The 13926-nt window shown below is 45.0% G+C and overlaps 1 protein-coding gene across 1 annotated transcript in view; it reads right to left on the bottom strand.

Annotated features, from left to right (window-relative positions):
• Positions 1-13926, bottom strand: part of DDX31 (DEAD-box helicase 31) — an 83031-nt gene that overhangs the window by 20698 nt on the left and 48407 nt on the right. The window contains exons 17-18 of the mRNA XM_017849534.1: positions 13769-13850; positions 6060-6171 (exon numbers count right to left, since the gene is read on the bottom strand). Coding sequence (XP_017705023.1) covers positions 6060-6171; positions 13769-13850 — 194 coding nt within the window. The remainder of the gene's footprint in view (positions 1-6059; positions 6172-13768; positions 13851-13926) is intronic.

Genomic DNA, 13926 nt, shown 5'->3' with positions numbered 1-13926 from the left:
TTTTTTTTTTGAGACGGAGTCTCGCTCTGTCGCCCAGGCTGGAGTGCAGTGGCCGGATCTCAGCTCACTGCAAGCTCCGCCTCCCGGGTTCACGCTATTCTCACTGCCTCAGCCTCCGGAGTAGCTGGGACTACAGGCGCCCACCACCTCGCCCGGCTAGTTTTTTTTGTATTTTTTAGTAGAGACGGGGTTTCACCGTGTTAGCCAGGATGGTCTTGATCTCCTGACCTCGTGATCCGCCCGTCTCGGCCTCCCAAAGTGCTGGGATTACAGGCTTGAGCCACCGCGCCCGGCCCCCTTATGGGACTTTTTAAATTTAAAATTTGTTTAAGAGGCGGGGTCTCACTGTGTTGTCCAGACTGCAGCGCAGTGACGTGATCATAGCTCACTGTAGCCTCAAACTCCTGGGTTCCAGTAATCCTGCCTCAGCCTCCTGAGTAGCTGGGACTACAGGCTAATTTTTAAATTTTTATTTTTGTAGAGACAGGGTTTTACTACGTTGCCCAGGTTGGTCTTGAACTCCTGATCTCAAGTGGTCCTCCTGCCTCAGCTTCTCAAAGTGCTTGGGATTACAAGTGTGAGCCACCTCACCCAGCCTTTCTCATGGGATTTTAAAACCAAGTTCATTTTAAAAGTATCCAGGATTAACCAATACAGTGCTTCTTACTCAAAGAATGTGTAAAAAAGGGAATGAAAAAAATTTTAAAGGAGAAAGAAAATTATTAAGTCTCTAAAATAGTCCCTTGAGGACTGACAATTTAGGGATGTTTATCAAACATTCTGTCAGGAAAGTTTCAGTCCCATTTTAAAATTAAGAAAAGCAGCCAGGTGCGGTGGCTCACGCCTGTAATCTCAGCACTTTGGGAGGCTGAGGCAGGTGGGTCACCTGAGGTCAGGAGTTTGAGACCAGAGGCCAACATGGTGAAACCCTGTCTACTAAAAATGCACAAATTAGCCAGGCCTGGTGGCAGGCGCCTGTAATCCCAGCTACTTGGGAGGCTGAGACAGGAGAATCACTTGAACCTGGGAGGCGGAGGTTGGAGTGAGTGGAGATCGTGCCACTGCACTCCAGCCTGGGGGGGCAAGAGCCAAACTCCATCTCAAAGAAAATTAAATTAAACTCAGAAAAGGGGGTCCTTGTTGTAGGTCCCACCTCCCCCAGAAAAGGGCCAGACTCATTCCCAGGAGGGTGGAGCTTTGGTCTACTTAACTAGGCATTCCCTTGAGGAAAGATTAGATTGGGTTCCCCCTTGAATATCTCTGGAAGTAACAATGAAAACTGAGTGTCCACTCACTTCTCACTCCAACAAGGAAGGAGGGGAATGTTCTGCAAAGCACTCCCCGCCATTCCTGTCACTGCTCTCTTCACCTCCAATCCTGCTCTTCCGCCAGCTGAGCCAGAGCCCAGCTGACGGTGTCTGATGGAGGCAAGCACTGAACACCAGCCTTCACTTCCTCACTCTCCTTGTTGAGCCACTGGACTGGCAAGTTTGCCCACAGCTTAAACATAATATCCCAGCAGCACCTGGAGATTGGCGTTTATGAACAGTAATAAAAAGTGTCATTTTAGCAGATCAGCTCCTGGAAGGATCCTGGGGAATCCATCAAAGCTCTATTTACCGAGTAAAGTGAACTCCTTTTCCCAATCGATGAGCAATAATAACCAAGGCAACTCCTCTGTACCCCACTCTTTTTTTTTTTTTTTTTGAGACGGAGTCTTGCTCTGTCACCCAGGCTGGAGTGCTGTGGCCGGATCTCAGCTCACTGCAAGCTCCGCCTCCCGGGTTCACGCCATTCTCCTGTCTCAGCCTCCCGGGTAGCTGGGACTACAGGCGCCGCCACGTCGCCCGGCTAGTTTTTTGTAGTTTTAGTAGAGACGGGGTTTCACCGTGTTAGCCAGGATGGTCTCGATCTCCTGACCTCGTGATCTGCCCGTCTCGGCCTCCCAAAGTGCTGGGATTACAGGCTTGAGCCACCGCGCCCAGCCTGTACCCCACTCTTAAATCTGTGCTTACTCCCCTTTTTAATAACCAGGGACATTTTCAAGGAAAACCTTTAACGCTTCAAATGGTCTGTACTATTTGGAGGGTTCTGATACCACCAGACACAGAGCCCCACAGCCAAGCCCTCGGAGGGAAAGGCTCTACTGCTACGTGACTCAGGAGATTCAACCCTCTTCTCCTCAACCTCTTTCTTTTCCCAACCCTCAACACTTACTCTGGTCTAAAAAAAGACGAGACTGAAACCAAGTCAAGCCGAAACCAAACCAAGAGCCTGCGCTTTTAAAACCTCAGTCAGCCAAATCCCACTCTAGGTCTCTTCATTCCCTACCTCTCTTCTGTGTAAGCGGATGAGCCCCTGGGCTTCCACCCTGGTCACCTCTCTTCCTCTCCTTCTCTCCACCAATCCTATGAGCTGAGCGCTGAGAACATCTGTCCCAGGAGACGTAGGTGTCCAGCTAACAGCTTTACAGGGATAATGAGTTTGCCAAGATGTGGCAGGAAGTGTTTTCTCCCCAGACAACTGGTCAGGCAGCATTTCACGCTGCATATCTTTACTAACCCTCCTTGTCCTCAAGGCTCCTGTCTCACCGGGACGGCGACAGTTGGTTGTCCTCACATACTTGCATGGACTCCCATGTTTGGATAATTCAGAGAAGCAGGAATTTCAGATGCTGCAGCAGCTGTCTGCAGGACCTTTCAAGGAGCAGGAAGTGGCTCATGTTGGCAGTGTCTAGAATGTGCAGAAGGAACAGGGGCTGTGGGACCCACACAAGTGGAAAGTGGAGAAGTAATGAAAGTAGACATTTATTTGGGGTGATGGATGAAGCTACAGGCCACCAGAGTTCAGCACTTTGCAGTCACTGATTCCTATTTCTTGCCAACCACTTAAGGTGCCTGAATTAGGGCAAATCTGTTTTCTAGTATCTCACATGGACACACCGTCCTTTCTCATTCCTGGACATTTGGATCAGAAACTAGTGGTATCTTATGATGACTTGTAAGATAAAGCAGTCAGAAATAAACAAAGCTCCAGCCTGGAAGGTGAAGATCATCTCTGCTCCTCCCAACCCCAGCCCCCACTCCCACAAGAGCACCCTTCAGTGCAGAATAAAGGCACATGCATCTTCCCACCCAACCCCTACAGTGACAACTATGGAAAGGATGTAGGCAAGGAGGTTGCCCTGCTGTTCTCTTAAAGACAAAGCATTTGGTAAAGTGCCCAGCCTAGCTCTGACCCCACTGAGGGGAGAAGAATGACTTGTCATCACTGGTATGGGTTTTCTAGACTTTGAGAAGTATCCCTTCCAAACAGGCATAAATCCTACACGGAGTTTCTGGTCTGCAGGGAGACCTGAAGACGGAGAGCATTAAGCCACAGGAGCAATGGTCATTTGCAGGCAGAGGACTAGCTTCCAAAATTTTTGTTCAGGAGTCTGGAATGCAAACTTATGTCACCACTCTTTTTACAGCTTGAATCCCTAGCTAAAATTGATGCAAGAAAACAGAGGAAAAAAGGGGTAACTGCTTCTGGAAACTGACAATTAAATGCTGGTTATTAACAATGACTGGGTCCGAAAATGCAAAAGGAAAACAAATACATACTTGGCCCAGTTTCTGACTAGTTTTCTGCCATCAAGGCAAAAGCCAGCTGCTTTGTTAATTATTCATGAGGTGAGTTCTGAAATGGCATAAAAGGGAAGCAAGTCAATAGTGTGGAATTTGCATATGCAGATTGAAATGCAAAAGACTGTCTCCACCTGTGGGGTGGAGTGGCTGTTCCTACGTTGTAAATTCAATACATTTAGGGTGGCAAATACGTGTGTACTCTCTCAAGCCTCCAAAACTTAGTCCTAAGAAACAGGAGAGAAGGAATGATGGCAAGACTTATGTCTGAAATGGGGTGACTGAGCTCTGTAAGAGGCAGCGTTGTCCCAGCCCATCATCAATCTGGTGTGGAAATCGATTAGCAAATAAGAGACATGATACATTTATTTCCTTCATGGTATATAAACATTGGGAAGTGACCCTGTTCCAATATTCCTTAAACAAAAGACAAGTGACTCTGCTTGTTTCATGGTATTAACAAGTTCAACGGTAATGACGGTGAGAGAAAACCCAAAACCACATCCTTTAAGAATTACTGTAACTTCTACTCCGAAGACCCAGACACCTTGAAATAGTTGTAGTCTTGCCAAAATATCTGAAGCATCACTGACACCAAAATCGAAGGTGACAGTGTGGGTTTGATTTCTTTCTTTCCATTGCAACTTTGATACCAGCCCTGGAATTCAGTAGCACAACACCTTGTTATGTACTGCACAGCCAGTTGAATTTGCCTAACTTTCATCAAAGGTCCAAACTCTGTAAAGTTACACTGTGACAAAGACCCTATTCCTCTTGAGAGACACAGCAATACTCCTCTAGAGGTAGCAAGGTAGGAAAACCCTTGGGAATTGTTGAATTCACTTTAGGGAAATGCTAAGACAGGATATTATCAGAGAAAAGTCTAGAAGGATATATAGTGTATATACAGTGGTAATGACTGGGACTTCATCTTTTACCTTGTGTGGTTCTGATTTTTAATGATGACAACCAAGAATTGCAATTATAATGTGTTAAAGGTATGTAAGAGGTCCTCGAAAATATTTGCTGACTAACCCATTTTTATCATCTATGTTTCCTGGTGATCACAATTGCTCCTCAGCCAGTCTCCCAGCTTTTACCTTTGACCCCCACTAGTCTATTCTCACACAGCAGCCAGATGGTATCTTTCAAACCTAAGTCAGATCCCACCACACTTCCGCTCCCCCTTCATTCCGACGAAGACCCAAAGTCCTACGTGATTCTGCCTTGGTCAGCACCCCCTTTCCATCCACACTGCCTTCCTCGAGCTCTTCTGCCCCGACTCCCACTGCCCACAATGCCTTTCCTTTAGAGAGCCACGGGGCTCATCCCACTTCAGGTTTTTGCTCAAGTGTCACCTACACAATGAGGCTCACTCTGACCCCATTAAAAATGCACTCTGCTATGTCACCCCTTCACCTCCCCCATCTCCTTCTACTGACTCCATAGCTCTTGTCACCTTGAAACAGACTATTTCTTATATTTATTATGCTCGCTGTCTGCTGCCCCTGACCCCACTAACATGTTGGCTTCACAAAGCAAGGATTTTTATTTTGATCTCTCATGTATTCCAAGCACTTGGAATAGTGCCCAGTTTGATAAATATTTGTCAAATGAATAGTTTTTAAAGCATTTCTATTTATAAAAAGAGAGGATGCTACAGTGTTCTGATATTTGTAAGCCAGCCTGGTACTCTTCTCAAAATAGCAGGCAACTAACAAAAAAACCCTGTGCATCCTCCAGCATGGAGTAAGTCTCATTAGACATGGTCAGTCTCTGGCCAAGACATACCACAATAAAAAGTACCAGTGATCATAAACCCCCTTCAGCCATGCACTGCTTATTACTCAACGTGAATTGCGATGTCCACATCTAATGCATGGTGATCCCAGGAGTCAATTTATCCTACAAAGGGTCTGAATATTAAATCAGTACCTAATTCTTTTATAAATTTCCTAGGAATTTGGTTCATGGTCTATGGCTCTTCCTTAGTACTGTTCTTTCTCATTTTTCTTTGTGCCTTCAAATAGGAACTGCTTAGGTCTAATATTTCCAGCTCTGGCCTTCATCTCTAATTTCCATCTCTACAACTGTTTCTACTAACGTGTCACATCTCTTCTATATGGTTTTCAAAGAGGAAAACAGATCCTTAAAAGATCCAAGTTGTTGGGTCAAAACTCTAGTCCTCATATAAGCCAAGATAAAGCCTCATTTGTGCAAAACATGGGGAAGGACGAAATTAACATTTAATATCACTTTAAAGCCTTCCGTGCCTGCTTCCAAACCCTGCAGAATTATGGAGATTGAAGGCTTTGGCTGGTGAGCAGGGACCCCACGATGGCCTCTCAACCGGTTTGGGGGTATGTGGGTGAAGGTGGGGGAGAGCACTCTGCTGGGCTATCCACTGCACAAGCACCTAGGAAATAGACCGACCTTTCTTTGCCCAGGAGACCCTCCTCTCACTGGAGTGCACGTAATCTTCAAATACCGTCTGCAAGACTGTGGCTCGCTCTCGGATTTCCTGGGGGCCAACAGCATGGGATTTCTGAGAGGGCGACGGAAGGATTAAAGGAGAGATAGAGTCAAAGTCAGGAATAATGAAGCAGTTTATAATAGATTTAATAACAGTAAAATCACACAGTAACCACCTAGGGGCCAACAAGTGTAATCCTTTCAATATTACTAGGGAAAAAAAGGGAGCTATAGAGATGTTAAAGTCAAGTAAAGACGAGGATGGCTTTATGAGAAGATCAGGTCTGTTTACTTATTTACTCACTTTTCTTCCTGACCTCTTACCATGCCTGTTCAAAATCAAAGACCACTGGAGACACTTTGGAATTTTCCAAGTCCAATTCAGACATTTAAAACATCACTGAACATGAGCTGTTTTCAAATGGGTCTTGGATCTCCTAGGGATCTTCACCTTTCCCTTATACACACCAGTGGAACACTGACAGTTTCTCTTCATGAGCACTCCACAGTGACCTGCCTAAAATTCTGCCTTAAAAAGTTACCCCTATGCTTGAATTTCAGAGCAGGCTTCCTCAGTGCCTAGAGCGGTTCAGACTTCTAGTGTTTCAGATTTATTCCTCCAGCCCATGGCCACTGTGCTGAGTTCCCAGGAACCTATTAAGGAGTGAGAGGGCTGTTCCAGGACACGACATTCAAAAACTGCCTGGATCTCTGCAGCAAATTGTCCCTGTGTAAGAGGTAGCATCTGTGTGCATGCAAAGAGCCTACAGATGGAAAATGATAATAAAATAGATGATTATTTTCTTTTCATCCTTTAGCAGTACCAGAGAAAAAAATTTCCTTTTTAAATATCCCCTCTAAAAACCAGTGGCTTTTGTCTCCAATAGCTTAAAACAAATATGAGTGCTTTCTACTGAACGTGAAATCAAGAGAACACAGATTCTTCCACCCAATGAGGCCAACCTGCCAAGTGACACTGATCACTTGAGTGGTGCTGGTGCCTCTACTTCCACCGGCCACCCCAGTGTGAGCCCCTGGGGAAAATCCAGAGTGAGACCAGGTCGTGCTGCTTAACCTTGTAGAGGACGGTGTATGAGCGTTTGCATCTGGCCTCACCAAGAATCCCCGAGCCTCCCTTTCACCTTTAAGGCTGACAGAGGAAGAACAAAGGGGAGGAAAGAAAAAGCCTCATTCTCCGGATCAACGTTCATCTCTATATTAAGAGACTTAACAACGTGAAAATGTTTTTAGTTGAGTCAAATCATTCCTGCTACCTGTTTGGTTGATGACAGTCTCGCTGATGTCACAGTACAATACAAGGTCCCCCTAAGGGTTCTATCCGCTAAAATGTCAGGAGAAGAGTCGCTCAGGAGCCGTGTTACCAAAGTGGACATTTGCTATTGTCATTAACAAGGATTTTTTTTTTTAAACCCTCTTAACTGATGTGAAATGCAAACTTTTTTTTGCTGCCCTCCTTTCGTTAAGCCACCTCAGCAGCACAACTGTCACCTTCCCTGTGTGCTTTTTTTTTTAATATGAATGTGAAATTAGCGAGGATGCCCTTTCCCCTGGCGGACAGAATCCTCTGTTATTAAAAAGTAAAGCACTTTAATAATGAAAACTTTTTCCTCTTTTTCTTGTGTTTTAACTGTTTAAAATTAATGAGAAGGGCAGAATGGTTGTCAAAGCGATATTGAAAGCCGGGCAGCCAGGACCGAATAAGCACAAAAATCCCTCTAGAGTGTTAAATAAACAGAGCTCCAGCCCTCTCCGAATCCCTCTGTTGGTTATTGTATACATTCTGTAACAGCTCTCAGAATAGATCTGAGAGCCAGGGAGGCAGAGAGGTTTCAGAATTCCAATAAAGGCCTCAAATTAAAGACAGCCTGGTGCGAATTCCAGGAGAAAATTAAAGAGACCTCAAGCTTAAGTGACAGGTGACTTGCTTCTGTGTCACAACTGTCAGGGGATTTAGTGATAATATGGCAATATATTACAAAGGGTTTTTCTTATTCCCCCCTTTAGGTTTCAAAATGAGGCATCTTTTCTTCCCAACCAAAAAAAAAAAAAAAAAATTACATATATATAACGTGAGGGTGTATACAAGTGAAATACGTAGGGAAAAAAAAACATGATAGAACTAGGTTCACAGGTTTCAAATGATAAGGTCAGTTTTAGTAAAATATAAGAATACGTTAATGGCAGAAAAAAACAATATACAATTCTTAGGAAAAAATAGCTCACTCCTCCCTAACCCCCGCTTCCAGAAATACCTTATTTTAAAATTGCCCCTCTTGAGAATGAATGAGGTATTTTTCAGTTGTCTTCTGGGGAGGACAATCTAAATTTAAACTGAAGACAGAGTGGGGCAGAGTTATGCAGCACCACCTCAGCCCCAGACAGGGAAAATGCTCCTATAATGAGAGCGGGTCAAACCCCTCAGGGCACACGAATACCTGGCAGGACTGGCTCTCCCACCCTCAAAGCCACAGAGTCAGTCCTGGTTAATGAAGCTAACTTGCAACTAGAGGACCATGGGTAGTTCAGAAAACACATTTCCAACCATCCATCCGCGCAGGCAACGCACCTTTGTCTCTAATATCCTACTGATCTTGGAAAACACAGGCCATCAGAAAGGATGGGCAGGGGGCTCTGAACTTATTTTAAGATCTCGCAGCACCAGCAACGGTTCCTTTGTTAGGATAAGTTTACAGGTATATTTCACAGGACAAAACGCTTGTAGGAAAATATGGTTGGGTGTGTGTATACTTTGATGATGAAGATTTCACACCTATCAAGAAGCAACAGATGGGAGTCTAAGATAAATAGGTTGGACTATTTTAGTGCAAAAGTAGTAGCAAAGGTAGGAGGTTTTGTGAAAGCCTGCACCTTGATATTGCCAACTTCCAAGGTATTTTTAAGCTAAATGGAAGGGTTTTGTTTTAATCACTTTATTGCCAAGCTGAGTTTTACCCCCATGGTCCCTAGAACCTTCTGAGTGCTTCCCAGTAAAGTTGAAAGATCAAATTTATTCTCTTTGTAGGTAGGTGAACATTCACACACCCAGACATAGCTATATATATTTTATATACCTAAATATGAAATATACATTTTACAGATGCTTCACTCGCTTTCTTTCTGTTCACAGAAGCCCAAAAATGTATGTGCCAAAGGGACATTTACCATGGGCTTCAATCGCGCTGGGTGAAGGACAGGGGCCCTGTAATGAGGTGTCTGGCTATCTGAATGAAAGGCCTAGCAACGGAACCCACATTTACATGCCTGGCATTAGTTCACATGCTAGAAAGCTGCTCAAATTGAGGACAGCAATTAAGACACACGGTATTTCTTATGCACAACAGAATTAAAAGTTGTATCCAGCATCTAGTTTATTCTTTTTACTACTGACATGAATCACACGTAAAATTCTCTCTCGGGTTATGTATATCTATGCGATAATTAGTAACACAATTTAGTTCAGTTTTTCTTTTTCCTCTGAATTCAAGTTAAACTTGGCTCAGCAAGCCAGGTCTTTACCAACATGACACCTAGAACGTAGGATGGTTAATTCAGCTTTCTAAGTTAATCAGTTATATCATGAAAGCCCAACCTTGCTCAGCTTTCCTAAAAATAAAAATTAAAAAAATCATCAAACCTTAAAAATATCCAAGCATTCACTACTATCTATCAAGGAAGGAGCTGGGGCTGAGATCATGAGACAGAGTTTCTAGACCTAAGAATCTATGAGGTCTGGAACTCTACAGGGCACTTTACGCCTTGTTTTATTTAAACCTCACAGCAATCGTGTGTTTTACAGATGGGAAAACTGAGGCTGGGAGAAGATAATCTGCCTGAGATTGCAGAGCTACCAGCTGGGAAGCAAGAATTCAAACTCAAACTCCTATCTGTCTGACTCTGGGACCTGGTTCTTACTCATGAAGTTAGAACCGCTCCTCAAGTCTCAGGAAGTCTTTGAGGTTGGCCTCAAGCCAGGGGAAAGGCTTAAGGAGAAGAATTTATGCTGCAAGGCCAGAGAAGGGCAGATGTTACCAAAGAAATGACTGTAGCTTGTTGCTGAAAGAGTGGAGGGAGGTGCAGCTGCTCCGCTCCTTCTTTGGGGATGCGTATTTCAGGAGAGGCTTCCTGCCCTTCTACAGCTTCCCTGCGTTGTGCAGACAGGCAATGATCAACTCTCTGGAGAGAAATGATCTGCACTCAGGGATAAAGACTGACACCAGCGCCAGGCCCAGAAAGAGTATACCTGAGACTACGTTTGATCAAACTTACAATCTCATTTTGTAATCGTACTACTTGCTCTTATTTCTGGAGAGCTGGCAGATGCTAATGTTTCACTTATTATGATACAGCAAAAAAGGGCACTGGGATTCATGTCCCTGAGTCTGGGCTTTAATTCCACATCTGCTACTAACTTGTATGACTACAAATAATCATGACAGTTACAGTAATAATAAAAAATGCCCTTTGGGCCCAGTGTGGTGGCTCACGCTTGTAATCCCTGCACTTTGGGAGGCCAAGATGGGCAGATCACCGGAGGTCAGGAGTTTGAGGCCAGCCTGGCCAACATTGTGAAACCCAATCTCTACTAAAAATACAAAAGTTAGCCAGGCGTGGTGGTGTGTGCCTGTAATCCAGCTACTTGGGAGGCTGAGGCAGGAGAATCGCTTGAATCCAGGAGGCAGAGGCTGCAATAAGCTGAGATCACGCCACTGCACCCCAGCCTGGGCAGCACAGTGAGACTCCATCTCCAGAAAAAAAAAGCCCTTTGGTCCTATGCTTTATACTTGGGATTCCAGGACTATTTCCCACACAATCCTCTGATGTCCTTAGAAGAACACTATTTTATCTCAACTTTACATGTGAAGAAACTGAGGCTTAGAAAGGTCTAGTCCTGGCCGGGTGCGGTGGCTCACGCCTGTAATCCCAGAACTCTGGGAGACCGAGGTGGGTGGATCACAAGGTCAAGAGATTGAGACCATCTGGCCAACATAGTGAAATCTCATCTTTACTAAAAATACAAGAATTAGGTGGGTGTGGTGGCATGTGCCTGTATTCCCAGCTACTCAGGAGGCTAAGGCAGGAGAATCGCTTGAACCCGGGAGGCGGAGGTTGCAGTGAGCCAAGATCGTGCCACTGTACTCCAGCCTGGGGGACAGAGCAAGACTCCGTCTCAAAAAAAAAGGTCCAGTCTTTGCCCAAAGTCACACGCTGGTGACAGATGTGGAACGTGACCCTGAGGCTGTGCTCTTAGCCACTCTGCTACACTGCCTCTTCGAAAGAAAGTGAGGCTTAGAAAGGTCCAGTCTTTGCCCATAGTCACACGCTGGTGACAGATGAGGAACGTGACCCTAAGGCCGTGCTCTTAGCCACTCTGCTACACTGCCCCCACGATCAGCTCCCCATCTGCTCCCTGCTGATCCCACAGAGCTGCTGTGGAACCATTAATTAAGTATCTGGGGAAACATTAAAAAAGAAACCAAAAGGCCGGGGGTGGTGGCTTGCACCTGTAATCCCAGTACTTTGGGAGGCCGAGGTGGGCGAATCACGAGGTCAGGAGTTCGAGACCGGCCTGACCAACATGGTGAAACCCTATCTCTACTAAAAATACAAAAAAATGGCCGGGCACAGTGGCTCAAGCCTGTAATCCCAGCACTTTGGGAGGCCAAGGCGGGCGGATCACGAGGTCAGGAGATCGAGACCATCCTGGCTAACACAGTGAAACCCCGTCTCTACTAAAAATACAAAAAATTAGCCCCGGGCGTGGTGGTGGGCGACTGTAGTCCTAGCTACTCAGAGGCCGAGGTGGGAGAATGGCATGAACCCGGGAGGCGGAGCTTGCAGTGAGCCGAGATCGCGCCACTGCACTCCCAGCCCTGGGTAACAACAGGCGGCGAGAACTCCGTCTCAACCAGAGAGAGAGAGAGAGAAAAAAAAAAAAAACATAGAGGTGGGTGGTGGCGCGGGCACCCTGTATTCCCAGCTAACCTTGGGGGGACTTGGAGGCTGAGCAGAAGAATCGCTTTGAACCAGGGAGGTGGAAGGTTGCCAGTCCCGAGGTGGAGACTTGCCCACCTGCCACCCTCGGCAGCATGGGCCGACACGGCCGACACGACTCGCCACCGGTCAAAAAAAAAAAAAAAGAAACCCCAAAAAACCTCCTTAACTAGAATTTATGATAGTTCGAAAAGAACAGAAGTGTGCCAAGACCAATGAAGATCTGTATGGCCACAGGTCAACACCCCTAACAACAAACTATTAATAAAGGGTGGTCCAGAGGCTTATGAGTCTTCTATGAAATACTGACTTGCTTCAAGTAACCTGATGACCAATGGAGGCTTTAATAGCTTTTATTGTTCACAGGGATCTTTGCTGTGGTACTAACTGTTGATCAACTGTCACCTCTAAAAATGACTAACATTTCCTCATTCAAAAAATGATTCAGTTCAATTATCTTGGTTTAGTTAATACTAATAAATATATGTATACAGTTAAATATATGTGCTTTGAAGTTAAGACTTCAAATCCCAGAATGACTAAAGCATATTGGTGTGCCCCTGTGAAAATTCCTTCACCTCTCTAAGTCTCAGTTTCCTCATCTGTAAATTGGGGCCATCACTACCTTCTCAGATTGCTAGATTAAATGGGACCATGTATGTAAAGAGTGTAGCACAGTGCTAGGTTGTGCTAGGTTGGGAATACACACTTTGCTAATAGAGGCTATGGCTATTTCCTCTCCTGGTATTACATACATTTCCTTAGATGCTCTCTAAAACAAGGGAACTTAAGTCAGGGTCAGTGAAACAGGGTCCCTCCCTGCTCAGGGAGAATAATGATCCAAATACAGGCACATGCTAAAGCATAATAGAAACTCTTAAGCTTGATCTATCTGGCCCTGATTTTCCGGTCCATCCTCAGGCACACAAAAACAAATGTAAAATATTCAAGTGATTAATATCTCACACACAAAATTACATATAGCAACACTGCACCCACACACGGGAATACTGAGTAAGGGTGTGGGGTTGGGTGAGGGAATAATGGTTTAGTCAGGTGCAGCCTTAAGAGAAGGAGCAGGAAAGGGTGTCCAGGGCTGTCTGCACCTGCTCAGAATCTCCATATGGAACTGCATGGATAATAAAAATTTTTCTTCTTAATGATCTCAACTTTACTCTTCCTCTGTGGATAGCACACACACATTAAAAAATGGATGAACTAAGTGTGTCTGAAAGGAGACACAGAGATACCTACTTCTTCCACGCTGTCTGGGATAGGCAGGTCTAAGCAGCCGTCCTTGCTGAGAATCTGGACAGGGACCACTGGGGCTGAGCGTGTGGAGCTGCCTCCAGACTCATTCTGGCCTGGACCTCCTTTCTGGGGAGCCTGCTGCTGTCTGGCAGGCTTCCAGAATGGACCGTAGCCCACTCACTAGATGAGAGTGGCAAACGCATCCAGAAGCAAAGACGAGAAAAAACAAAACAAAACAAAAACAAAACAAAAAAAAAAAAACAAGATTTGGCCTAATCTAACGTCCACGGTTCTTAAAATAAATGTTTTGCTTGACAGAGGAAGTAACCTATACGCAAAGCGTCTACTACCCCAAACCAAGTGAGTCATGTCTGTTGGCAGCAAGCACAATAAATAACAAAACTCACCTGGGCTCCCCATCGTTTCCCTTTAAAACAATCATCTCTCGTCAGAACACACAAAATATCTTCCATCTTAATCTCAGAAACGCTGTAAAAGGAAGGGCATAGCAAGGTAAACCTTTTGCTCTTTCAGAAACATCCAAGACCTTGATGCACAAAACTGG

This window comes from Rhinopithecus bieti, unplaced genomic scaffold, assembly GCF_001698545.2.
Source record: "Rhinopithecus bieti isolate Rb0 unplaced genomic scaffold, ASM169854v2 scaffold_2205, whole genome shotgun sequence".
NCBI classification, from domain to species: Eukaryota; Metazoa; Chordata; class Mammalia; order Primates; family Cercopithecidae; genus Rhinopithecus; species Rhinopithecus bieti.
The sequence above is the reverse complement of the archived record's forward strand: the minus strand, read 5'-3'. Positions and strand labels throughout refer to the sequence as shown.